General features: G+C 42.9%; 3 protein-coding genes across 6 annotated transcripts in view; 1 reads left to right on the top strand and 2 right to left on the bottom strand.

Moving 5' to 3' along the window:
• Hira (histone cell cycle regulator) overlaps positions 1-13,165 on the bottom strand; it is a 96,948-nt gene extending 83,783 nt beyond the window's left edge. For all 3 annotated transcript variants that reach the window (XM_076859527.1, XM_076859558.1, XM_076859614.1), the window contains exon 1: positions 13,054-13,165. In XM_076859527.1, the coding sequence (XP_076715642.1) occupies positions 13,054-13,090 (37 nt within the window). In that variant the 5' untranslated portion in view covers positions 13,091-13,165. The remainder of the gene's footprint in view (positions 1-13,053) is intronic.
• An 829-nt stretch (positions 13,166-13,994) lies between these two features.
• Mrpl40 (mitochondrial ribosomal protein L40) lies at positions 13,995-17,418 on the top strand. The gene is made up of 4 exons (XM_076859473.1): positions 13,995-14,295; positions 14,598-14,675; positions 15,971-16,129; positions 16,986-17,418. The coding sequence occupies exons 1-4, from the start codon at positions 14,243-14,245 to the stop codon at positions 17,308-17,310; spliced, it is 615 nt and encodes a 204-aa protein (XP_076715588.1). The 5' UTR covers positions 13,995-14,242; the 3' UTR covers positions 17,311-17,418.
• A 4,095-nt stretch (positions 17,419-21,513) lies between these two features.
• Positions 21,514-26,369, bottom strand: C1H22orf39 (chromosome 1 C22orf39 homolog). Of its 2 annotated transcripts, none has more exons than XM_076859414.1 (3): positions 26,318-26,369; positions 26,013-26,180; positions 21,514-22,688 (listed from the first exon to the last, which is right to left on the bottom strand). In XM_076859414.1, exons 1-3 carry the CDS (start codon positions 26,339-26,341, stop codon positions 22,563-22,565), a joined length of 318 nt encoding a protein of 105 aa, XP_076715529.1. In that variant the 5' UTR covers positions 26,342-26,369; the 3' UTR covers positions 21,514-22,562. The 2 variants fall into 2 exon arrangements, 1 of the variants encoding a protein (XP_076715529.1); XR_013155330.1 differs by lacking the exon at positions 26,318-26,369 and adding an exon at positions 23,106-23,317 and having other exon boundaries at positions 22,609-22,688; positions 26,013-26,102.
• Positions 26,370-27,007: the final 638 nt, after the last annotated feature.

The following is a 27,007-nucleotide window of genomic DNA, read 5'->3' as shown; positions in this document are numbered from 1 at the left end:
GGTGGAGAGGGAAATGGAGAGTTGTTGCTTAATGCATATAGAGTTTTATAAGACAGAAAAAAAGTTCTGGAGATTGGATGCACAGCAATATAAATTATAACCTTGCTTAATTGTACACTTAAAAATGGTTAGGATAGCAAATTTTATGTTATGTGTATTTTACTTACAATTACAAAAAAATGCTACCCAAAACAGCAACAAAAAAAATTAAATCCATTATTCAGAAGAATGTGGAAGGAAAAGGGTGTGGTTATAAAGTGCTGGAATAAGCTGGGTGACACCTGTTATCACAAGTACTCAGGAAGCTGAAGCAGAAGATCTCAAATTTAAGGCCAGGCTCGACAACTTAGTGAGACCCTGTCTCAAAATAAAATAATAAAACAGGGATGTAGCTCAGTGGTAGAGTGCTTACCTAGAACACTGGAGCTCTGGGTTCAATCCATAGTACCCATTAAAAAATATATATATTAGAAATATTCACTAGCCTGACTGCAGTGGTGGATATATAGACCTATGATAAGTGATAAAATTTTAAAGAAAACACATACACACAAATAAGAACAAATAAAACTAGAGAAAAATTTACAAAAATAGGTAAATCCTGTCAACATCAATGTGATATTTTGCTACAGTTTTACAAAATGTTTCAATTGAGAGAAACTGGGAAAGTACACAAAGTATCTTAGGTTTTTTTTTTCATACAATTGTGAATCTACAAAAAATATATGCAACATATAGGGTGTGGTGGCACATGCCTGTAATCCCTGTAGCTCTGGATGCTAAGGCAGGGGTATCACAGGTTTAAAGCCAAACTTGGCAATTTAGCAAGGATGTAAGCAACCCCGTGAGAACCTGTCTCAAAATAAAAAGTAAAAAGGGCTGGGAGGGCTGGGTTTGTGGCTCAGTGGCAGAGCACTTGTCTACTTGCCTAGCATGTGTAAGGCACTAGGTTCGATCTTCAGCACCACATATAAATAAATGAGTGAATAAAAGGTCCATTGACAACTAAAAAATATTTTTTAAAAAAGGTCTGGAGATGTGGCTAAGTGGTTAAGGGCCCTTGGATTCAATCCCTGGTCCCAAAAAAAGGGGCTGGGGAGGGGAGGGAGGGAGGGAGGGAGGGAAGGAAGGAAGGAAGGAAGGAAAGAAAGAGGAAAGAAAGAAGGAAAGAAAGAAAGAAAGAAAGAAAGAAAGAAAGAAAGAAAGAAAGAGGAAAGAAGGAAAGAAAGAAAAACAGACAAACACATATCACTAGGGCCTGTTTATGGATAATATATATGATTAATACGTAAAAGCAATAAAGGTAAATAACAAAACACCAATGTTAGGTCATAATAAAACATTATTTTCTTGTTAACCAGTGATCTGTCTGGAAAAACTCATCTAAGCATACCATGCCAGCTAATATGCAGCTAATGACCTATGTACTTACCACACACTTCACTCTGACCATCTCTAAACTGGAACTTCAAATTTTTCCATCCCAAACTGCTCTACCCACTATCTGCTCATGGCAGTTAAGGCCACACCGAGAGAGGAAAAGCCAACAGGGCCTGCATAATAGTTACACATATCTTTCTGTGCCTTTTCTGTCTCCTGCCTAATCTTCAACACTACTTCCATTCTGGTACTGGACTGCACCAAGCCCGCTGCACCTTGGCCTTGCAATAGCTGTTTCTATGGTCCAGAAGGCTCTTCTTCCAGATATACACACCTTACCACACCTCCTTCAAGTCTTTTTGCTCAATGTCACCCTCTTACACTTACACTTTTAAGTATGCCTTATACTTTAAAGCAGGGGTTTGAGAATTACTTATACTTTAAAGTAGGGTTTTGGAAATACTGAAAAGACAGTATTTCCCCAGCCTGGCACAACCAACCAACCTGGTACTAACCTTTTTTTTTTTCCTTAGCTATTTCTTACATACTATATAATTTCCTTTATTTTATGTCTGTCTACCCAGCCCACCAGAATGTAAACCCCAGGAGCTTAGCAATTTGAGCTCAGCAATTTTTGTCTGTTTTACTCACTGATTCATCCCTAAGGCCCTAAACCCATACTGTGGCGCATATTAAGCAATCAACAATTGCTGCTGAATGCCTCAAGAAAGTCTGCAGTGGAAGTGTCAAATTTGAAGCCCTCCATCAGTGTCACATGCACCCTAATCTCTGGAAGGCAGGCTCCTGATACCCTGTGGTGGGGAACTCAGATTTCACCAACTGCCTGCAGGTGGGAAGCAAGCCCTTGGCTGGCTCACAGAGCCATCTGCTTCAGTTATCTCTGTCACTCTCAACACAAACACTTCTCCCAACTTTCTTTACTAAGCTCCAGACAATGACATCTCATAGGTATTAGATGACTCAAGGACTGAAAACACATAGGAAGAAATTGCAGTAACCATTCAACTCTTCCCATCCCCAGCTAAAGTAGAATAAAGTACAGGTATATCATTTAGAGAATTTAATCACTTCTCCTGCAACATAATAAAGTTTTGGTAACAGTTCTGTTCCTTCATACCCCTTTTCCTCTAATTCTGCAGAACAAAGATATTTCTTAAAAGCTATTTGCAAAATGAACTTAAATAAACCTACTAGCTTCCATCTGCTTCCATTAGAAAATCAATAGCTATATTCCAGAGGAGGAGGATGTCAGCTTAACAACAATCACAATTAAGAAACCACAAAACCAAGATATTATTAAAGTGAAAATTTTGCACAGCAACATTTTAATTATTCCAGTTATGTATGGTCTGTAAAGGAGGCTAAACACTTAAAACAGTGGCTTTGCTACGGTAACAAATTTGGCTAATTAATGCCTTTAAAAATTCAGACTTTTTATAATGTTAAGTCAAAAAAAGTGTGTTTTTTAAAAGCACTAAGTCATCCAATTTTCCCCCCCAAAATGGTCTGAAAGATAACATAAAAATAGTGGATTTGTTGTTGTTTTGTGGTGATGGGGACCAAACCCAGGGTCTTGCACATCCTAGGCAAACACTCTACCACTGAGCTACATCCCCAGACAAGACCACATAAAAATGATTTTAACAATGTGTTTTCCTCTTTGCATTTTCTAAACTGAACATGTATTACTTTTATAATGAGGAAAATAATTCTAAATTTTATAAGTTAAAAGCACTAAATCAAAACAGACATTATTACTTTATGTATGTATGTAACTGTATGACCAATGTGATTCTACAATATGTATAATCAGAAAAATGAGAAATTATATCCCATCTATGTATGATATTTCAAAGTATATAAATGCATTCTACTGTCATGCATAATTAAAATAAATTTTTTTAAAAAGCACTAAATCATAAAATGCTTCATTATCCAGGTCCACACATAATATACCAGAGGTAGTATTCTAGAAATACTTATACCTGGCAGTTGTCACTAGCAAGATTCAGGTATTTGTCCTGTTCCTTAACAGCAGCACTAGAATGGAGCTTTAGTATCTCAAAAAGGGAAAATGGTAAGAGAGGTCATACTCATCAAAAAGCTACTTAGGCAAGGCTCTGTACGGTGGCCTCCGTTGGCCCACCCTGTCTAAAATTGAATATAGGCGTTTCCTTTTCATATCTGATCCTGTCACAGTTTTACCAAGTTCAACAGACAGCAACTCCCTTCTCCATAAAAGCAAGGCATCCTTTTGTCCTCTTTTACTCCACACTTTACTTTCCCTGCTTCACCCTGTTGACTCTACTTCCCAATATATCCATAACTCAAAATTTCTGTTCATTTTAATATCTTGATCAATGAATAGGTTATAAAGTATACTGGTTTGTAAAAATTCATCAGACTGCACAATAAAGGTTTGGGCATTTCACTATGTAAACCATACCTAAAAATAATTTATGTATGTATTAAAATAATATATCATTACATTAATATATCAATTATGCAATATTCTATATATGATAAAGACTACAGCATGTAATATACAAATACATTATATGTAAAATATTGTATAATACTGGTTGAGTGTCCTTTATCTGAAATGTTTGGGAACAGAAGTATTTTACACTTTTATTTTTACACAAATATAATGAGATAACTTGCGGATGGGATCCAGGTCAAAATATCAAATTAATTTAGGTTTCACACACAGGCTACAAACAGAATCTGAAGGTAAACATACAATATTTTAAGTCCTTTTGTGCATGAAACAAAGTTTCACAGTGTGAAATTTTCCTCTTGTATCATGTTAGCACTCAAAAAGTTTGGGATTTTGGAGCAACTGCAGTAAACTATATATATAAGTATACTCAACACACAAAATCCAACCATTTGCACCATTATGACCATCACCACCATGATCATCTTATGCCTGGATCACTGTGAGAGACTCCTAACTCCCAGCTTTCTCCCTTGCCTCCAACACCCAGTCTAGTCTCAGTGCAGCAGTCAGAAAGACCGTCAATGCCCAAGTCAGATCACAGTAGTCCTCTGCTTCTAATGCAGTGAGAATCAAGGCCTCCAGCAATCTATCAGGTATTCCTAGTCAGTCTTCTATTCACTCTAGATCTTACCTCACCTATCATTGTTAGTCCTTAGAACTTCCTGGACATTGTCCGTACCTAAAATGGCACCTTCCTTACTTTCATCACCTACAGTAGATGCCATGGGATCATGCCCAGGTCCCCTCCATCAAGGACTAATCCCTACAGTTATATAGCTGGCAGCCCAAGACACCTATCAGCAGTGCTTCTCTGGATAGGACCTGCCCTCAAAAGAACTACTTCCACCAAAATCAGGCCCCCTTCCCAAGACAGTCTACATCCAGTTATTGGATCTACTCCAGTAGGAGTACAAAGACCTGGGCACCTTATTCCAATTCAGGACAACTCTGAAGGGCTCTTCAAGCTCCAGAGCTCCCTACAGGATCAGATGTGAATTTGCTGTGCCTGCATTATAGATTAGCTTTCTCTCAGTCCATCTGCTTTCCTCATTCCCATACAGATATGATTCTAAGACTACTCCTTGATAATCCTCCTATATGCCAAAATCTCCAGTTCAGAGTCAATTAGCCACTGAGCTACACCCTTTTCCCTCTTTTATTAAATATAGTTTTATATTTAGAATTAAAGTCCTTTTAATTTTTTTTAGATAAGATCTCACAAAGTTGCTAAGAGACTCACTAAATTGCTGAGGCAGGCCTCGAACTTGTGATCCTCCTGCCTCAGCCCCTCCCCTCCCCCACAATCACTGGGATTACATGTGTGAGTCACCATGCCTGGTGCACTCTGAATGACCATAGACAAGGTCTTTGCTCAAACCTTACTCAAGCTACCCCCTCAAAATTTTAAATTTCCTATTTAAAATTTTCCTACCCTATCGCTACCTCAGCATTCCTAATCTTTGTCTGCTGTTTCTCCCTATATTCACTTATCTACAACTTTCTAATGGCTCTTGTTTGGGATTTATGCTGTATCTTCCCAAGAGGATCCCCTTCTACACCTCCTCTTTCCTACATACACCGACACCCCCAGCAGATGTATCTATCATATGCTGCTACTCAACATAGCCTGCGTGCTACTTGGTTTGCTGCTATATCCAACTCTTAGTCCAGCCCCTGGCATAGAGTTATTTGTTGAACAGGTGAATGTGTTCAGTGTCCTCTCTGTGTGGTACCCTTCACTGAAAGATGCTGCAGGTCTGTAGTTCACTCCAGCAAAGATCTACCCCTGGTCCTCAAAGAAGGCTGGCTGTCCCTTCTGTCTGTCCCACACCACCATAGCTTTTGATAGGGAAGCCTCCCTGAAACTAGGCCTGTCCTAAGTTGGTTAGTGCATCAAGGCAGATATTGCTTTTAGGAACAAGTTTTACCACTGAGCTACATCCCCAAGTTTCTCTTTGCCAGGGATGTTAAAATTAGTTGCTATCTGTTCTGTTTCATCTAGTCTCCTCCCTAAATGGAAAACTTCGAACAACACAATCACATAAATGAGCTCCTCAGGTAGAGAAGCTTGGGCAGAGTGCATCCCCTTATCACTGGAATTACCAGCAGATTCCACCATAAAATCTCCTCTATTAGAAGAGCCAGCTAGGATGAACAAGAAGTCTTCTGAAGCCAATCAACTTTACTAGCCAAGGATAGTAGATGCTGTTGGCCTCCCATCCACCAGCCACCTTCTATCACTTTCTTCCTGAATTCAACACTCATCAACATTTACTGAGTGACTACTGTGGTGTGAGCCAGGCAATAAAGGGGGCTCTGGGAATAGAGCATATGCAAAGACAAAGTCTCTGCCTTCTAGGAGCTAACTTCTAGTGGGATAGTCTCTTTATTCAAATATCTATCATGCTCTCATGTAAACAAGTAGGCAATGGATATTGGTAAGAGAGAGGACACATGATTAAGTTGGCCCAATAAAGCCAACAGGAAAGACACACAGGTCCCACCTCTTTTCCTCCCTGAAAATATTCCTTTGATCCCCCATGACCAGAGAATACTCAAAAATCAAATGTCAGAGAAGGGTCACCAAGTACCTGAAGAGAGATCTACAAGTTAAAAGCCCCAGGGCGGGGCTGGGGATGTGGCTCAAGCGGTAGCGCACTCGCCTGGCATGCGTGAGACCCGGGTTCAATCCTCAGCACCACATATAAAACAAAGATGTTGTGTCCACCAAAAACTAAGAAATAAATACTAAAAAAAATTCTCTCTTTAAAAAAATAAAAATAAAAAAATAAAATAAAAGCCCCAGGGCACACTGATACTGATTGATTGATTGATTTTTGGTACTAGGATTGAAACCAGGGGCACTTTGCCACTGAACTATGCCCTTTTTTCCCTTTTATTAAATATATTTTTATATTTAGAATTAAAGTCCTTTTAATTTTTTTAAGACAAGATCTCATAAAGTTGCTAAGAGACTCACTAAATTGCTGAGGCAGGCCTAGAACTTGTGATCCTTCTGCCTCAGGCCCCCACCCTCCACCACCCCTGTCACTGGGATTACAGGTGTGAGTCACCATGCCTGGCGCACTCTGAATGACCATAGAAGCAGCCATAGAACAGCATTCTCCAGGGATGAGAAGGCTCTTGTTACTAACTTCTAGAAAGCTGTCCTTCTGAGGAGAAAAAGGGCCCTCAAGTTTTCTAGAACAGAACTAGCTAGCTGCGTGTGGTGGCTCATGCCTGTAATCCCAGCAACTTAGGAAACTGAGGCAGCACAAGGGCAAGTATAAGCCTACCCTAATCATAGCCCTAACACTAACCCTAACCTGATTAGAGAACTGTTGATCCTAGCAGTCCCAAATTGTAGAGCCTAGTTGGGCAAGCAAACAGATTAATACTGAACAAAGTAATCTGTCCAAATCATTGGGGGGAGGTATTTCAGTAACAGGGTATTTCTCTGTTGTCTGTTAGAGTGCTCTTGGATAAAGTTGTTTTTGCATTCTCTGCTTATGGCTACTTCAGCAATAAACAAACAGAAAACAATATCAGTAGTGCTGGGGTTGTAGCTCAGTAGTAGAGCACTTGCCTAGCATTTATAAGACACTGGGTTCAAGTGTCAGCATTGTATATAAATAAATAAATAAAACAAAGTTCCATCAACAACTCAAAAAAAAGAAAGAAAGAAAGAAAGAAAGAAACGAACCCAGAGTGACCCAAATCTGTAATAATTTTCCTGTAATGGCCAAGTATTATTAATTCTACCTCTACCTTTTCTTCAGACCCTCCCCAATCTTTCTTGTCTCTACCACCTCTGACCTCCCTACCTCTCTCAGTATCTCTCATCAAGACCTGGAGAACTGCCTTCTAACTCTTCCGGGGCCTTCCTAGGACAACAGGATAAGTATCACATTCAGCCTCCTCAGAAACTTCAACGCTCCCCTTTGATAAGCCCAGAGAAATAAGTCCAGGCTTTTAGCAAGATGCTTATGGCTCTGCCTCCCAATTCCATTATCCCTCTTTTCCTGTTCAGCCTTACTATTAACATGGTTTTATGTCTTTTTCTAAATACTCTTATCATCCAGGTCTTTGGTCTTGACTATTCAAGAGTTGCAGTGCCTTCTCTACCTTCACAATCCTATTCATGTCTAGGCTCAGGCCCAAGGATATATCCACAAACCAAAATGGAATCAAGTCATTCCTTCCCAGAACAATCACAACTTTTTTCTGTAGCTTTTGTTTCTGGTTGCCCTGCATTCTAGAATATAGTCTGGATATCTATCTCTTCTACCTTCCACATAGCTTTCCATATACAGGGAGAACCTTGTTACTTCCGGATCCCCACAGAACTTCTCACTAGAAAGGTTCAAAGTTTAGCACACTAATTAGTGTAAAACTCACATGCATTGCACCCAGAGGAAAATCCCATCTAGTTTTTTTTCTTTCTTTTTTTTTTCCTGAATTCTCTTCAGATATTTCTGGTTATTTTCCTAAATCAATTCTATCATTTTTCAGGCATAAATCAGCAAAGAGACACTGTGGAGAGAACTCACCACAAAGTGCGGGTAAGGCAAATGTTATTGGCTACATGAATAAATCAGGAAGAGAGATGGAAAAAAAACTTCTATGTCACATATTTAGTAGGCAGCAAAGCACAAGAGATTCCAGAACAGGATTAACTGATTCCAAAACAAAAGGCAAATTTCTTATCTTCCTTAACTTCAAGTAGTCTATAATCTAGTTGGAACAGTAAGACAAAAAAAAAAAAAAAAAGGTAAATAATAACAAAAACTTTCTTATCCAAAGTTTCTCATCCTCAGCACTACTGACATTTGGGCCTGAATAATCCTCTGTACTTCAGGCTATCCTGTATGCTATTCGATGCTTAGCAGCAAGCCTGTACTATTCTAATTGGATGCCAGTGGCACTCAGCCTCCCACATTTGTAAAACCAAAAATTTCTCCAGACACTGTCCTGTTTAAGAACCACTGATCTGCAGCAATTGCCAAGTTTATCTCACAATCACTGTAATCATATATCACCAATAGGATTCTCTCCCAGTTCATTCTCAGACACTGGACTGCAGTGCTGGCCAGCAGCAGTGCCAGCCCTCACCACACCCACTCCTGAATCCTCCCATCCAGCTGCATTTTCCTAATAAGCTGACTTGTCTCAGTAGGATGTCTTAAAAATCCTTTTCAGAATGAGACCAAATTTGTGTGTGGTGGTGGTGGTAGTAAGGGGGCGAGGGGATGGGAATAACAGGACAAGAGAAAAATAAAATATACACCATAAAACAATGTAATTAACTGGCAAATTACCCTAATGTGAAAAATTTGCCAACTATCTTTTTTACAATAGCGCTATGAAGGATGAATTGGAGGCCAAAAGTGAAAAAGAGTTCTTTTAGTCTAGGCCCTCCTGGTTAGAATGGACTTCACCCAAGAGCTAAACAAAAGTGCAAACTGCCCAGGAATGAGACTTCCAGAAAAAACACTCAAGACCAAAGGCCTAGGGATGGAAGAGCCATGAATCTCAATGAAATCTTTTAAATATACCAACTGCATTTTCCTACAAACTTTAATTCTAAAAACCCTGTTGCTTTCACTTTCTGACTAATATATGATCCTAACCTAACTTATAAAAATGAAATTTATTTTGGTCAGGCCTAAAATAATAATATATTGAAGAACAGAATAGTGTGAGAACAGTACCTGGCATATAACTTCTATATAAGTGATACATACCATTAGCTATTGCTTTATATCTAAGAGTCTGTAATATTTGGGTATAGGGTAAAGTGGAAAAGATGAATCTTTACCTTAATAAAATTTTACCAAAGCCTAAAAGTACAGTTTCCAGCCCAAGAATTCAATTCATAAATGATGGCATCTTGAACCCAGTCTGATTTTTGTACCCAAGGCTAATTTCTCTGTAATAAGATAACATCAAGATTTATTAACATAAATTTAGATCAGAATGTCTCAACTGGGGGTAATTTTGGCTACCAGTAGATACTGGCAATGCCTGGAGATAATTTTTGGTTGTCACAACCTCTTGTCTTCAAGAAGTTTACAAACTAGTTGGAACAATAAGACAACAGAAGAAAAGGCAAATAATAACAAAGACTTTTCCATCCTAAGCAAAGTTCATCACCCATGGCACAACTGACATTTAAAGAGGATAATCCTTTGTATTGGGGCTATCCTGTAGGCTGTAGGATGCTTAGTAGCAGACCTACCCTCTACCAATTAATGCCAGAAGCACTTAGTTCCAAATGCCAGAGAAGGTTCACCAAATTGTCACTACTGGGTAGTGGTGGAGGGCACTCCAGGAATGTAGTGTGTAGAGGCCAGAGATATTGCTCAGCATCCCACAACAGTTACATGTCCCAAAATGTCAATAGTGCTAAGGTTGAAAAGCACTACCTTAGGGGTTTCTTTACTATCAGCCAGGAAAATGACGACCAAAGTATGCCAACAAACACTTCTTCCTCCTCTAGCATCACCTATTCTAGCTGCCCTCTCTACCTTGTCTGGATCCCTTGCCACTCCAGGGAAAAATGCTGAGCTGTCTTTTCCTTCCCCTGTTGGACTCAGACAACAAAGTGTGTTCATGCTACATGAAAGAGGAAACAAGTATGAAGAATGAGGTAGCCAGAAAGTGCAATGAAAAAGCAACATGGCTTTTGTTTTTTCATCCAAAGTAAGCATGATTTTAATGGCCACTACCTACCACTCAGTCTCTGAATGAGAATCCACTACTCATTATTATCTTTATAGGCCTGCTCATTAGTGATTCAGACCAACATAATTTCCTCCAAGATAGTGGTAATTTCACCCGACAGCCCCCCACTGGCTATTCCACGAGGCCGAGGTTCATTTTAGGAGATTTTAAAAGAAAGAAAATTTGACAAAGAACATGTTTAAAAGATGTTAAATCTGCTGAGTGTTTGTTGGCATACTTTGGTCATCATTTTCCTGGTGGAACAAATCTGTAATCCCAGACAGAGATTCAGGAGGCTAAGGCAGGCGGATCACAAGTCTGAAGCCAGCCTCAGCAATTTAGTGAGACCTTGTCTCAAAATAAAAAATAAAACGGGCTGAGGACATGGCTCAGTGATTAAGCGCCCCTGAGTTCAATCCTTGGTACCAAAAAAAAAAAGTTAAATCCCATTCAGTCAGTCTTGATATATTTTATTATTATTATCTCTTAGTTTTCTAAGGCATTTTATAGTCTGGAAAAAGTTCTTATCATCTCTGTTTCCAGCTGAACTTCACAATTATACTGTGAAGTGCATAGAGCAGAAACCATCACACTCCATTCTAGAAGGGTCCCAAACTCAGGGCTCATCACTCTCTCTGCTCTGCCAGGCTGGTACATTTGACTGCTGACCTGGTTGCAGACTCTCACTCGTTTGTACCTAGATAATCATTTAAGCATATTGACATAATTATGTTTACACAGGGTAACACTTTTGTCCTACAAAGGAGTTTAACAAAAAGAAAGTTATATGACAGAAGGAAGAAGAGACTGGAGAAGGTAGGCTATATAACAAATGTATTTAGGCAAAGCATTTTAAAATAAAAAAACTTCTTTGCACCTTCATTTACAGAGCAAACTAATTCATAATAAAATGTCTCCTTTACTGATTCCAAGCAATATAATTCAATAACTGCCCAGTTTTTCAGAGAAAGATCTATACCCTATACATCAGGAAATGCTTTTGGAGATCAAAAAGATAATGGAAACTAAGGCTCAGGGCTTTTGTTTTCACTTACAGTAAACCTAACTGCATCTTCATAAATTATGGAAACCTCAGCTTTCTTACCTGTTTTATCCAACATTTACCATATACCATTATATGGAAAGCATTGCTGAGTTTATCAGGGAATACATAGGGAAGTGAGGCAGTCCTTGCCCTGGATCTGTGGAAAGTACAAGCATAATTTCCAAACAGGCAAAGCACAGGGATAGTTATAAAGAACATCTAGTGAAATAACTTGGGCAGAAATGGTTTCAAAAAGAAACCATCTGATTCCTGAAAAATGGGGAAGGTATCACACAATGGAAGGAGAGGGCACTTCTGATTGAAAGAAGGTTAAGACATGTTGAATTAGGTTTGTTTGTAGAAATTGAGCATTCTGGGATCAAATTCAAAATGCCAAAGCTACATATGTAAATAAAGGCAAAAGCATCCACTTCTCTTGTTTTAAAACTGAAGCTCCCTCTAGTCACACTGCCAAGTAGAAGTAAGAAACAAGAGGGCAGCAGGGTGATCTGCCTCAAGGGAGGGGGGGATACCTTTGCCTGGAGATGCCTTCCTGGAATGCCAGTACAGTCATAGGGAATGGGGTGGGGTGGGGGGTCCTCTCTTCCTCTCTCCAGGGAGCAAAGACCAACTCCTGGCAGAACTAAGACAACACTGCTGGTTAATGCTAGCCTCTCTGTATCACAGTCAAGTCTCTGCAAGAGTGGATGAGTCTGTTTCCCACCATATGCTTTGGAGCTACCACTATAAACCTAAGAAAGTCCTTCTCCAGAGCACACCTGTGTCCTACTGGCCCCAACCCTATTCACCCTGATATCCCAGCTAAGCAATAAAGGTAGTTCCTTCATAATCCTCCATGGGACTTGGGCCTAAACCTTCCTATTCCAGGACCACAGGCCCCCAAGTGAGGGCACTGTCACCAGCTCCAGGGCTCAGCAAGGGCAATAAAAACCCTTCCTGAAGATTCTAGTTTTTCACCCCACCACTGAAAGGCCACGAAAGGTAGAGTCCGGGTTTCACACTCAGGACCATCTAAGCATATACTAGCTAGTGCAGACGACGGCAGGACCTGGCCGGAACTCAGGCCAACTCCAGCGAGTAAACCAGGCCGCGGCCCCTCTACGGATGAGGGATGAGCGGCGCAGGAGTCAGTGTCAATGCTTGGGGAGAAGGCGGATTTGGCTGCAGCCAGCTCAGAGCACGTGCCCAGGTTTGGCAGCCTCCTGGGCGGAAAAAGTCTACTCCCGCCGGCTCCGCAGCTATGGCACCGGCACTGGGTGTCTGGGACGAAGCGGGTAGGGCCTGTAAGAGGCCCCAACTCGACAATGGATCCCAAACCCACTCCAGACTCTGCCTCCTGCGGACCCCTGCGAGCACTCACCATTGTGGTTGACCCAGGTTGGCTTCAAGAGCTTCATTGTTCGGCTGCCGCCGGGCTGAGGCGAGAGCCGCGTCCCTCAGCTCGCCCGGGCCATGGAGCCACCGCCGTAGTTTCCTCCCGCGCCGCCCACCCTCCGGCCGCCGCCCGCCTCGCACCCTCAGCGCCGCCGCGCCATAGCCGGCCCGCGCCCCCCGCCGCCGCCACTGCCGCCCCCCGCGCCTGGCCGCCGCCGCCGCCACCACAGCCGCATCCCCTGCGCCGCTCCTCCTCCCGCGGCTCCCGGGCAACGCCGGAAGTCACGGCGCGCACCTGCCAAATCGCCCCGGCGGGAAACCGCTCCCCACGCGGACAGGGCCGACCGGGCTCTATGGCAGGCAAGGGCAGCTTAAGGCGGCTCCGCTTTGGGTCAAGCGTGATGCTGTCGCTGACCAAGGGCGGGGCGGCCCGGGCAGCAGTGGCCCAGCAGAGCCTAGAGTTGCAACCCGGCCGGCCTGGCGATCCGGAGAGCTAGGCTGAGCCTGAGTGTTCTAGATAGCTTGTCACCTGGTCTCCCCGGCTGGTTCCGAGTTCGACTAATTAATTAGGTTATGTCATTCATCAACACTATTCGCCCCGGTGCTATTGGGCATCTAGCGAGAGCCAGCCCCCGTGCAGGCGCTGGGAGGCAACCACCTGACGGCAGCAGCCGGGAATTCGAACGAATGCGAGAAACGACCCAGTTCCGGGGAGGGTGGCGGGAGAGGCCCAGGAAGGCGCGTTTATTGGAAGATCGGGATCATTTTCACAGACGCGGACACTTGGACCGGGTAGAGCAGAGTGACGCCCTCTCGGCCACTCTGGCTGCCCAGAGGGACCAGACCTTCGCTGGGACACACGCCAAACATCCTAAGCAGCGGGCGGCCGTTATTAGGCCTGCCGTAGGAGCGGGCTCACAGCCGTGGAAATAAAGCGGAAGGACCGACCCCACGCACCGCGAAGTGAAAGACGCCCGCAGCGTGCGGCCCGCTCTAGAGACGCTGTGGGCGGGGCTGCGTCAGGGCGGGGCCAGGCTCGAGCCCAGTCTCCAGAGGCCGGAACGGTGAAGTGCCCGGCAGTGAGCCTACTGGACCTCTGTCCTTGGCTCAGCCGGCCGGACAGCCAAGGTGGGGGGCGCCCGGAAGCTACCCGCCAGTCGGCAGCCAAACAAGCCATGGCTGCTGTGGCGCGGCTATGTGGGATGCAGGCTCTGCGTCCTCTAAGCCGGTGAGTTTGGGCTCTGGCATGGTCACGGGGCGCTCTGGGCATGTGCGGGATCTCGGCGGCAGGGATTTCTGCGCTCCCTCCCTATCTCCCTTGTCCACGGATATGTCAGGGCTGAGTCAGCTGATCATGTCTATAGTGAAGCCAGAGATTTTGAAAAATCCCCAGATTGACCTATTTGTAATATCTAGTATTTTAAAAAAAGCTCCAGGTTTAGCGGATGCAAGTTTTGTGCGTGTGCGCATTTTCTTTTCCTGTGCAGCGGGGAAAAAATTAGATATTTATACATACCTTGTCTCCTTTAGGCTTTCTTGGAAGACACAGGTCAGAGACACCCACCAGAGAGCTTCATTGTTGTCCTTCTGGGAACTCATTCCTATGAGGTAAAATTCAACCGCGGCCGGGACCTCTTTGGGGGTGTGGGCAAAAACAGTTGTGCATGTGACCAGAATAAAGTAAGACTGCTCCACATTTGGCTTGCAAAATTCACTACACAGCTTTTCATAGTTAAATTTGGGCAGCTGCCTGTTAACAGGCTCTGTCCCATATTTTGCTATTGATAATTTTAAAAAAATTCATTGTAAAAGTATTTTGAATAAATATCAATTAGCCAAGGACACAGCTTGTTTGTCCATGGGCCTTCCTCTCCTACTCATTCTGACTCCGTGGGTACCAGGAGGTTCAAAGCCTAAAGGTATTTCCATCTTGGACTCTTAGGCCCTATCCAGGGACTTTATTCAGTTTTCCCCACTTTGGTACTGGTGATTAAATCTGGGGATGCTTTACACTGAGGTACCTCCCCAGCCATTTTTATTTTCTATTTTGAGAGAGGGTCTTGCTAAGTTGCCCACTGGGATTACACAGAACCTGGCTAGATTTGGTTATTTTTAATAGTAAGCTATGACTGGAAGATGTGTTCCTAATAACAGACTTTTGCCAAAGCTCAAAGATGGGAATAGTGTTAAGAAATACTGGGGCTGGGGATGTGGCTGAAGCGGTAGCGTGCCTGCCTGGCATGCGTGGGGCGCTGGGTTCCATCCTCAACACCACATAAAAAATAAAGATATTGTGTCCACCTAAAACTAAAAAATAAATATTAAAAAAAAGAAATACTGACAAGTGAATATACCAGTCACTTTTACTATGTTGTCTTTTCTTAGTCCTAAAGTATTTTTTTAAGAGAGAGAGAATTTTTAATATTTTTTTATTTTTAGTTTTCGGCAGACACAACATCTTTATTTGTATGTGGTGCTGAGGATCAAACCCAGTGCTGCGTGCATGCCAGGTGATTGCACTAAGGCTTGAGCCACATCTTCCAGCCTCCCTAAAGTATTTTCATAAATCCATTTAAAATGTGAATAATGAGCTTCTATCAGTTTGGTATTTTCACTTTTCAGTGCAGTCCTATGGCACACTGGAATCCTAAGATTAAAAATGAACACTTCACTTTAGTTTATTCCTGACACCCAACCATGATTTCATACCTATTCCTGGCACCCATATCTGTTCTCACAAGGACACCAGGATGGAACTGACACTCTATGCCACCGAGTTCATAGGATAAGAAACATGCACAACTTTTTTTCCCCAGAGTACAAATATGACGCACTTCATTTATCATTGTATCTCTCATGAGATGGATGAGGAAAACATTTAACATTTGCTTTTTATCCACTAGAGCAGAACCTCTGCAAAAGAAGAAGAAGGTAGATCCCAAAAAAGATCAAGCAGCAAAGGACCGTTTGAAAAAGAGGATCCGAAAACTGGAAAAGGCTAGCCAGGAGTTAATTCCTATTGAAGATTTTATTACCCCTGTGAGGTTCTTGGATAAATCAAGGTAAGGGTTCTCCTCTGGACTTAAAGTCCTGGGGAGTTGGGGAAGGAGTTCCATTAATTTCATTTTGAAGTTCATGCCTGTCATCAGAATGGGTCAGTATGTTTGAGTCAAGTTGGCCCTTTTTGAGCCCTTATTTCCTTGATTGTGCCTTTTGGGAATTGGAGAACACTTCTCTGATTGGTGTCCTTCTATGGCTAAGGATGGGAAAGTAAATCAAACAATTGTTTGATAAGTCCAGTGCAGATGCTCAAACAAATTTGCATGGGTACTAATGCAAGATTCATGTTTGTTTTTTTCCCCTTGAAGAATATTGGCTGTGATTTGTGACGTGGGCCTTGGGTCTGCAGCCCTTGCCCCATCCCCACAATAGAAAACCCTCAGATTTGTTTATCATGCAAATGCTCAGTAGTTGGTATATGTTGCAACTGTGTTGTATGCAGGGTTTGCAACTTCTGCTGCTTTCTTGAAAAGTGTGCACAATTCAGAGAGCAGCACCTTGCCATGCAAGTGGAAAATAGCAGGTGTCACAGCTATATTAAGACTCTCCCTGGGATTTTGGCTTTCATTTCACTTTTCTCTAGTAACATCACTCACCAAAGGGTGTTGCCTGGGGCTGAGAAAGTAATACCAGTTTTCTCAGAGTATACAAAAAACTTTGGCTTCTAGCATCCATTGCAGCTGCCACCACATTCAATATTACACTTCTTCCTTTGTCCCAAACTTTAACTTTTCTTTTCTAATTCCTGTCTGTGCCTAGCCAGGGGGGGATGATTGGGTCATGTGCAGTTACATAGACTGCCTTGCCAATGAAGTCAGTACTTCCCAGCCTCACACTTTTGAACTTGTGCATTCACAGACAACGGCCTCAGGTGGAGCTTCCCTTTGAGGAAAGTGAGCGGAGAGCTCTGCTTCTGAAGAGGTGGTCCCTATACAAGCAGCAAGAGCATCAGATGGAGAGGGATGCCATCAGAGCTATGCTAGAGGCCCAGCAAGAAGCTCTACAGGAATTGAAACTTGAGTCCCTAGAGCTCTACACTGAGGCCATCAAGCGAAACCTCAGCCTGTTCCCCTTTGAGAGGGAAGGGCCGAATTACACACCACCAATCTCTAACTACCAGCCCCCTGAAGGCAGGTACAATGACATCACCAAGATATACACACAGGTAGAATTCAAGAGATAAAGCTCAACACAGCTGTTCTTAAACCAATCTGCCCCTAGGAGTATGAGGGCTGATAGCTCTTTTCCACAAGATTGAACATGCTGGTAATAAATAAAAATTTAATCAAAAGCCTCTGTCAAAATTAATTCATCTGATAGATGGGAGTGAGAGATACTGCTATGCCAGGTACTGGAAAGAAGATGACAAATACATCAACCTCTACCTTCCAGTGGGAAAAAAATATGAGTAAAACGGAAGATTCCAACTGGGCATAGTGACTCAGGCCTTTAATCCCAGGGACTTTAATCCCAATACTAGAGGACAAAAAAAAAAAAAAGACAATTTTATAGTCAAAATACCACTTGCAGAAGCACAAAGTAACCCAGAGGTGTGGAGGTGAAGGATATATAGGATTTTGTTAACTGGAAAAGTACACCAGATGTAGGATCTTCACAGTAGGACAGACAGGAGAGCCAACTTTTGAGTTTTTTTTTATTTTGGGGGTGGGGGGTAGACGTGTACTGGTTTGCACTCTGTTATCAAGCCATATCTCCAGCCTTTTTTTTTTTTTTTTTTTTTTAATTTAGAGACAGGATCTAAGTTGTACTGGTAGCCTTGAACTTGCTGACCTGCCTCAGCCTCCCAAATTCTGAAGATTTCAGATGTCTATCACTGTGCCCAGCCATCTTTAGGGTTTTAAGTTGGGGAGCGAAACTGTAGAAGTTTCGCAAACCAGGGACACTTTAGTTAAAGCTGCTCTGTCCTTCAAGAGATGTGAGGCCATGACACATTAGCTAAAGCTCCTGTGCCCTATAAAAATATGTGAGGCTAGCTGAAGCCAAGGGCTCACAGCATTATTATTCACTATTACTGATCTGGAATGGTGAATAAGTTAAGTTAGTTTGGACTGCCATAATAAAATACCACAAACTGGGTGGCTTAAACAACAAATGCTTATTTTCTCAACCGTTCTAGAACCTAGAAATCCTAAGATCATATAAGTAGAATCATAAGTGTTATCTTTTGTGACTGACTTACTTCACTAAGCATAATGTCCTAGAGGTTCATCTGTGTTGTAGCATGCGCCAAAATTTGTTTTTTCTTTTTAAGACTGAATTAATATTCCATTTTATGGATATACACATTTTGATCATCCATTCTTCTGTTGATCAACCTTGGGTTGCTTTCACATTTGATTTTTAAAAATTTATTTGTGGAACTAGAGATTGATCACAAGGGTGCTTTACCACTGAGCTACATCCCCAGTCCTTTTTTATTTTATTTTACTTTTTGGTACCAGGAACTGAACCCAGGGGCACTTAACCACTGAGCCATATCCCCAGCCCCTTTTTATATTTTATTAGAGATAGGGACTCACTGAGTTGCTTAGGGTCTCACTAAGTTGCTGAGGCTGGTTTTGAACTCACCATCCTCCTGCCTCAGCTCCTAAACTGCTGGGATTACAGGCATGCTACACTACTCCCAACTCTTTTTATTTCTGGAGACAGACTCTCCCTAAGTTGCTGAGGCTTGCCTCAAACTTGCATTCCTCCTGCATCAGCTTCCTGCATCACTAGGATTACCAGAGTGCACCACTGTGCTTGACAGCTTCCATATTTTAGCTATAAAGAATAATGCTGCTATGCTATCTCTTTTGAGACTCAGCTTTCAATTCTTTTGGGTGTATACCCAGAAGTGGAACCACTGGACTCTTTGATAATTCTATGTCTAATATTTTGTGGAAACCCATACTGCTTTCCCCTCCACATAGTGCCCCAGAGCTCACTGACACTTAATTGCTTTTTGTTTTTAACAGTAGCCATCCTACATTTCCTAATGGCATTGAACATCTTTTCAGGTGTTTATTTTCCATTTGTACATTTTCTTTAGAGAGACATCCGTTCAAGTCCTTTGTCCATTTTTGAATTATTTTTCACATTCAGCTTTATATATTTGATTAATTCCTTATCAAATATATGATTTGTAACTATTTTCTCCCATTCTGTGTGTTGCCTTTTTACTTAGTGATTTTTTTTTTTTAAAGGGGGGAGAATCCTTGCACACGTTAGGCAAGCACTGAATTACATAGCTCCCTCCAGCCTTTTTATGGGTGCCAGGGTTTGAATTGAGGGTGCTTAACTACTGAGCCACATCCCCAACTCTATTTTGTATTTTATTGAGACACAGGATCTCACCGAGTTACTTAACACTTCACCTTTGCTGAGGCTAGCTTTGAACCTCCAATCCTCCTGCCTTAGCCTCTGAGCGGCTGGTATTATAGGCATGTGCCACCACACCCAGCTCTTACAAAGTTGCAGAGGCTAGCTTTGAACCTCCAATCCTCCTGCCTTAGCCTCTGAGCGGCTGGTATTATAGGCATGTGCCACCACACCCAGCTCTTACAAAGTTGCAGAGGCTAGCTTTGAACCTGTGATCCTCCTGCCTCAGCCTCCTAAACTGCTGGGATTATAGGTGTGTGCCACCACACCAGGCTCCAGCCCATTTTATTTTGAGACAGATTCTCACCGAATTGCCAGGGGTGGTCTCAAACTTGCAATCTTCTTGTCTCAGCCTCTCAAGTTCCTCAGATTACTGGTGTCCACCAACTGAGTTAACTTTTAATAAGATCCAGCTTTATTCAATACGGATCAGTTTTGCCAGTCCTTTCCCTATTGAATCATTTTATCAAAAATTGTTTTGCTATATATGCAAGAGTTTATGTCTGGATTCTTCTAGTATGTGATTTACTTTTGTAATTCTTACCAGCCCTGAATAAAAGTATAACATAAGAATTTTAAGTTCTTTGGCTCTACCTCTGAGTCAAATAACAAATGTAACTGGTTCCCTTGACCTCCACTGCTACCTCTGATGTCTGAGCTATTGTTAACCTTTTACCTGTCCTACTACAGTAGACAACTGATCTGTGTCCATGTTGGGCAAGTTCACTACAGTCCCTATCTGTGCAGTAGTAGCCAAAGGTCTCTGTAGAAAGCAAGTCAGGTCAGGCCTGTGGCTATCCACCAACCTGAGAATTCCAACCAAGCCCCTGATCACTGGGTTTGAACTCTGATCTTCCTGCCTTAACTTCCCAAGCCACGGGTATTACAGGTATGCACCACCCATATCCAGCCCCAGCACTGTCTTAAGACAAGTTCTGGCTAAATTGCCAGTGCTGGCTTCAAACTTGAAATCCTCCTGCCTCAGCCTCCCCAGTTGCTTCGTTTACAGGTGGGTGCCACTGTGTCTGGCTCATTTTAGACTCTTACTGCAGCGTTGGAGATGGAAAATAGGGCTTTGTGAATGCTGCGCAAATGTTCTAGCATTAAACTACTCCCCCAACCCAAGACTCATATTTGTTGATGTTTGTTCTTTCTTCAAACTGCAATAGAAATTATTTGAAGGCAACTTATCAGTTTCAAGACTGCAGTCTTGGCTAGGCCTGAGGCCCTGTGTTACATATCAAACACACACACACAGACACACACACAGAGGCAAGAACATTCTGTGCAGAGATTATTTGTTTATGTAGAACTTGTTCAGTAGAGGAAGACAGACAGAATGCAACAGTAGCAGTGCAGGAGGAGGACCTGAATATTCAGACAGAAAAGAACAAAAACCAGAATGTCTTTTGTGCACAAAGCTCCACAATGCACACAGCTCTGAAAAAGCAGGTGGCAGGGAGCTTAGCTGTAGTGGGAGGAGTCCTTCATGGACTGGTGCATATGGGGGAGGGTTCCCTTAAGCTTTACTTGCATGTCCAGCCCCACCCCCCTCCAAGGTAGATGATACAATTTCGGGTATAAAATGCAGAATCCAGGGCTGGGGTTGTGGCTCAGCAGTAGAGCTACAGCTCTCACCTACCATGTGTGAGGCCCTGGGTTCGATCTTCAGCACCACATAAAAATCAATAAAATAAAGGTGTTGTGTCCAACTACAACTAAAAAGTTAAGTATTAAAAAAAAAATGCAGAATCCAAAATTCAGATGCCTTTTCCCTGTGTTTGAGAAAAACTCTTGTAGATCTTTAGCTGCTGCCTTCTCTGACTTCATTAGCTGGAAATGTATGTCATTAATACAGCCACATTCAGGCTGGATTCTCCCTGCTTAGCTTAGTCACATCAAGGCTGTCCGGCTATGGTGGGGAAACCCTGACTTCTCTTCACTCCTCTGCTTTTGAGATCCTGTGAGCACATACCCCCTTCACCATTCACATGAGCAAGGAAAACACACTTGGAAATTTTATTTATGTATGCCTTTCTGAAATGATCACTTATTTTGTTTCAAAGAACAAATTGAAAGATATTTAACCCACTGCCCATATCCAGGAAAGGATAGGAGAGAGTGCTGGACACACACCCAAAGTGGTCCTCAGCATTGCACTTGGAGACAGTTACACAGCCACAAGGTGCTAAACCACCTTATTTAGTAATAAACTTCTAAAAAAAAAAAATTAGTGCTCTTGGTGTTCATATGCATATATTTGACATGTACACCCCAAGACTCATATATTGATGTTTAATGTTTGTCTTTCCCTTAAATTACAATAGAAACTATTTGAAGAAAACTTACAAGCCTTAAAATAAAAGATCCAGCCCTTTTGTATTTGTGTTTTTGACACCAATATTCCATGAACTTTTGCAAGGTTGTTTTCTATTCCTATGTGCACTTCTTAAAAAATCTCCAAGGGCCTCCTTGGGAGCCTTCCATGAAGTTTCCTAGTGCAGAGGAGCCAGTGAGCTCCTGCCTGCTTGTCACACCCCACCTGCATCTGCAGTGGAATTGAGCATGCTTGGATGTCAAAGGCTGCAATACGTAATCATAAAGCCTGGGATGTGGTAGTCTATTTCCCAATGACAAGGAGAGTAGTTCAGAGAAGTACAACTGTTTAGCCACTTCATTTTGACTTAACACTTGTCAGGGTTCTCACTCAAGTTATCCTGAGAATCCTATAACCCAGAGACTTATCCCTGGGGTAGGCATTAGTAAGTCTGACCTCACTGCTCACAGGTATCTGCCACAATACTTGGCTTCCCATAATCTGTATAGAGAGGGTAATAGTCTTTCAGTGCATTGTGGTGGTAGATATCCTGATGGTGGTGAGAGACAAGCAGGTTAGGGCTACAGATGTCCTGTTCTGTGTAACAGGTTGAGTGGAAACTCAAGGGGGTCCCTCCCATTAGATGGTTTGGGCTGGTCACAGTTCTTAGGGCTGTGTGTCAGCTCCACTTGAAACAGACTTGAGGAAGCTGCACAGGCCAAAGAGAGGGATGCTTGTCACTCATTTTTTTCCTGCAGCAGAGGAAGGTGCCAGTCAGCAGGAGGGCTCTGCCTCAGGGCCCACACCAGGGTGTTCTTCTGTGCAGCCTGGACACGTGCCCGCTCACTCTCACAGAGGGATCGCTGTGCAAAGAAGATTCTAGGTCACTTTCTGCCTCATGGCTGAGCTCCAGGGACTCAAAAATTGTCACATGGCCCTGGTACCACCCGCCTCCTCCAGCACCCTCCTAAACATTGATGGACAAATGGAAGAATAGAGTATGCAGTTTCATAGCTCAATGGCTTCCACCCAAGAAATCTTAGTGATGTTCCATATTAGCACACATATCTAGACCATTCTTTCTCATAAATTACTGTGGAAAACTGTGTAGATCATTCTGATTTAAGGACTTTTATAGCTTGCTTTTAATTTTTTTTTGCAGTACTAGGGAGTGAACCCAGAGCCTGGCACATGCTAGGCAAGGACTCTACAACTGAGGTACATCTCTAGCCGTTTTTGGTTTTGGGGAGCAAGTTCTTGCTAAGTTTCTTGAGGCTCACCTTAAACTTATGATCCTTCTGCCTCAGCCTCCCAAGTGGCTGGAATTATAGGCATGTATCACCATGTCTGGCAATTGAGGAATTTTAAGATGTCTTGTCCTGGGCCTCAGGATCAGATGGCTTTGGCTGGCCTGGTAAGTCTGGGACAACTACTTCACTTGTTAAGTCTGAGGGTGGAGACTCTAAGTGCGAATAACCATCTACAGGAGCCACTGTGGGGAGGAAATATAGGACAGACCACTGGGTGAGGCTGTGTATAACAGGTACCTCAACCCACCAGATTCTCTCAGCCACTAACCCCAAGACAGACAAAGGGCAGCATATTACAAAGTTGAGTGGGCTCTTGTGCTATGCAGGCCTCTTTACACATATAATTTAATCTATTTATCTGTCTTTATTCAAGCTTTTTTGTCTCAAAATATTTTTTTAATGCTAGGGATTGAACCCAGTGCTAGGCAAGTATTCTTTACCACTGGGCTATACCCCCAATTCCTCAAATAAAACGTTTTTATTTTATTGTTTAAAAAGCAATCAGAAGGGGTCTGGGGATATAGCTCAGTTGGAAGAGTGCTTCCCTCACATATGGTTTCAATCCCCAGCAACACACACACACACACACACACACACACACACAGAGAGCAATCAGAAGGGGCTGGGAATGTAGTTCCGTGGTAGAGTGCTTGCCCAGCATGCCTTAGGCCCTGGGGTCAATCCCCAGTACTGTAAGGGTGGGGGGTGGTGAGGGGTGTATCAGAAATGCACAGAATATGAAAGACCCCAAACCTCTATCCTTACTGTAGCAGTTAACAGCCTCCCCAAAACCTTCTTAATCCCAAGTTTTAAGGCTATTGTATGTTTCTCTTAAAATAGAATAATCTGCTATCTAATCTACTTCTTACTTTTTTCACTAAACAAAATCTTGTATACTGTAGGCATGCCCAGGTATTGCTATCTATCCTTTTTTTTTTTTTTTTTTTTTTTGGTACTGGGATTGAACTCAGGGGCACTCGACCACTAAGCCACATCCCCAGCCCTATTTTGTATTTTATTTAGAGACAGGGTATCACTGAGTTGCTTAGGGCCTCACCATTGCTGAGGCTAGCTTTGAACTCATGATCCTCCTGTCTCAGCCTCCTGAGCCACTGGGATTACAGGCGTGCACCACCACACCTGGCTGCTATCTATTCTTTTTAACTGCTGTGCAGTTCTCCCCATGTGGAAAAAGTTATCTGATCAAGTGTCTATTAATGAAACTTATTTTTATTTTCTGTATTATCATAAACACTGATACAGTGGACATTTTTAAGTTTTAACTGAGCACTACTGTTTAATTACATCCTTAGGATAAGCTTCCAAAAGTAACAATAAATGTTCAAAGGTGTGCATTTGATGTTTAAACAATCAGAAAACTAGACACTCCCAACAAAACTGCATGAGTGCCCCCAGACTCTAAAAACTCTTACACACACTTTCCACTGGGCTAACAAATCTGTCATTTTTACTTCAGTCTGGCCATTTGCTTTTCTTTTCTTTTTTTTTTTTTTTGTGGTAGTAGTGATTAAACCCTTAAACCCAGTGGCACTCAATCACTGAGCTACCCTCCCCAGTCATTTTTATGTTTTGAGAGAGGGTCTCATTGATTGTGGAGGCCAGCCTTAAACTTGTAATCCTACTGCCTCAGCCTCCTAAATCCCTAGGATTACAGGCCTGTACCACCACACTTGGCTTGGATTTCTTTCTTTCTTTCTGTACTAGGGATAGAACACACAGTGAACACAGTGGCTCAGGAGGCTGAGACAGGAGGATCATGAGTTCAAAGCTAGCCTCAGCAATGGTGAGGCCCTAAGCAACTCAGTGATACCCTGTCTCTAAATAAAATACAAAATAGGGCCGGGGATGTGGCTTAATGGGCGAGTGCCCCTGAGTTCAATCCCCAGTACCACTTGAGCTACATCCCCAGTCCTTTTTATTTTTTGAGACATGGTCTCACTAAGTTGCTAAGGGCCTAGCTAAGTTGCTAAAGCTGGCCTTGAATTTGCAATCTTCCTGTCTTAGCCTCCAGAGTCACTGGGATTACAGGTGTTTGCCATGATGCCTAGCTTGGTTTTCTTTTTCAATAATTGCTTCTTTGTACCTTTTGTCCATTTTTCTGTTCTGCAATCATCTCTGTTTTCATACTACACGTGTAAAAGCTTATGTAGATAACATACAAACTACAAGCTTTCTCCCATGTTTTTGACTTTCACTTATTGTACACTTACATCAGTTTGTTTTAGAGTATTCACATATATTTAACAACACTGAAGCTCCTGGCTGGTGGTGTTGGCTCCCTTCTATGTTCCCTGGCACTCCCCCTGGATCCCAAAGAGCCTTCAACATGATAACTGTCTGCCCAACAGACATCTAGAACCACTTCTTTACTATCTCCCTGGTCCTCTAAGATATATACTCTCTGCACCTCGGCAGCCAGACTGATCTTTTAAAAATTATACAATATTATGCTTCTCTTTTAAACTGGACACTAGACTCTGAAGTGTTTTTCAAGGCCCCTCAGGTCTCTGGTACTCAACCACATCTCCAGTCCTCTACAGCCCACCCTCTCCTCAGGGCATCTGGGTCTACTTTCTTTTCCTAAGTCGTGCCCTTGGGGTTAAGTGAAGGCTCTGAAATCAGGAACAGCAGTATCACAACCTCTACGGATCTGCTGTAGACTGTAAGGTTGGCCCTCCTCTCTCCAAACTACATTTCTGTTTCCCTTTTTGTTCTTAACGCCCTCCAAAAATCACATGACACTAATTTGGGATATTTTTCAAAATAAGTGAGGGGAGGGACTCCAGTAATCGCCTGCAAAATGCCCAGGGCCTGGGGGCTCCACACCACACTCCACCCAGACCTCTCCTGGCGCACCTGGGCCTCGGTGCTATGGCGTTCCTCCCAGTCGCGACAACTGGTCAGGTCGCGCAGCCACTGGTCGCAGGTCGGGAGCTCCCCGTGGACATAGTAGTGATGCAGGAAGTTCCGGGCGCTGCGACAGAGCTTCCACTCAGCTTGGTAGGCCTCACAGGGTCGTGGAGGCTGAGGCGAGAGATGGCGTCTGAGCCGGGCTCTGAGGCCACGCTCCACGCCCCTGATCCCGTCCAGTCCTCGCCCTGCTAATCTACTTTCCTAGTCGGACCAGACCCCCGCGGACCCTTGTTGCCCACCACATTTACCATCCAGTTGTTGCCTTCGGCCATGTTGAATCTACTGCCAAGCCACAACGCATCCGCCCACCACCCAATGAAAACTGAGGAGAACACAGTATACGTAACTGACACATTGAAGAACCAATGAACTCCAAGATAGTGCAACTCTTACCAAATACTTCCTGAGAAGTGCCAATAAACAGGACGTTTGAGTTCAATAGCCAATAACAGCCAGAGGCGGTGACACGAAGAAAGGCAGGGCGGGAAATGTGTTCCAAGAGACCAAGGCAGACTGGTGTAGTCAGCTAGTGTCTGACTGGCGTCCTTGGCTACACAGCTATGTGCTTGGCTGTCGCGGATATCTCAATTATTTACATCATTCTTATTTTTTTAAATCTCGAAGATCTAGTTCATTTTTGAAAGCACGTTCTGTAAGCAGCAACTTGCAAGTGTTGCAGGGCTGCAGTGACCAGAGGTGAAGATGTAGTCACAAAATAAATAGTTGGTTGGGTCTGAGATATGTTCTAGTGGTCCTTGGGTGCAAGATGACTTCCCCAAGGAACCCAAGCTGGAAGAGGAGGCTGAGAGATGGGCATTCCCGGCAGAGAGAGGCAATAGAGGCAAAAGTACAGCTGGTGGGTCTGCACAAATGCCTTGTAATACCTATGTAATGGCTCTCTGAATGAAATTCAATCATCTGCTGAGGAGCCCCTTACA

This window comes from Callospermophilus lateralis, chromosome 1 (assembly GCF_048772815.1).
Source record: "Callospermophilus lateralis isolate mCalLat2 chromosome 1, mCalLat2.hap1, whole genome shotgun sequence".
In the NCBI taxonomy this organism is placed as follows: Eukaryota; Metazoa; Chordata; class Mammalia; order Rodentia; family Sciuridae; genus Callospermophilus; species Callospermophilus lateralis.
The sequence above is the reverse complement of the archived record's forward strand: the minus strand, read 5'-3'. Positions and strand labels throughout refer to the sequence as shown.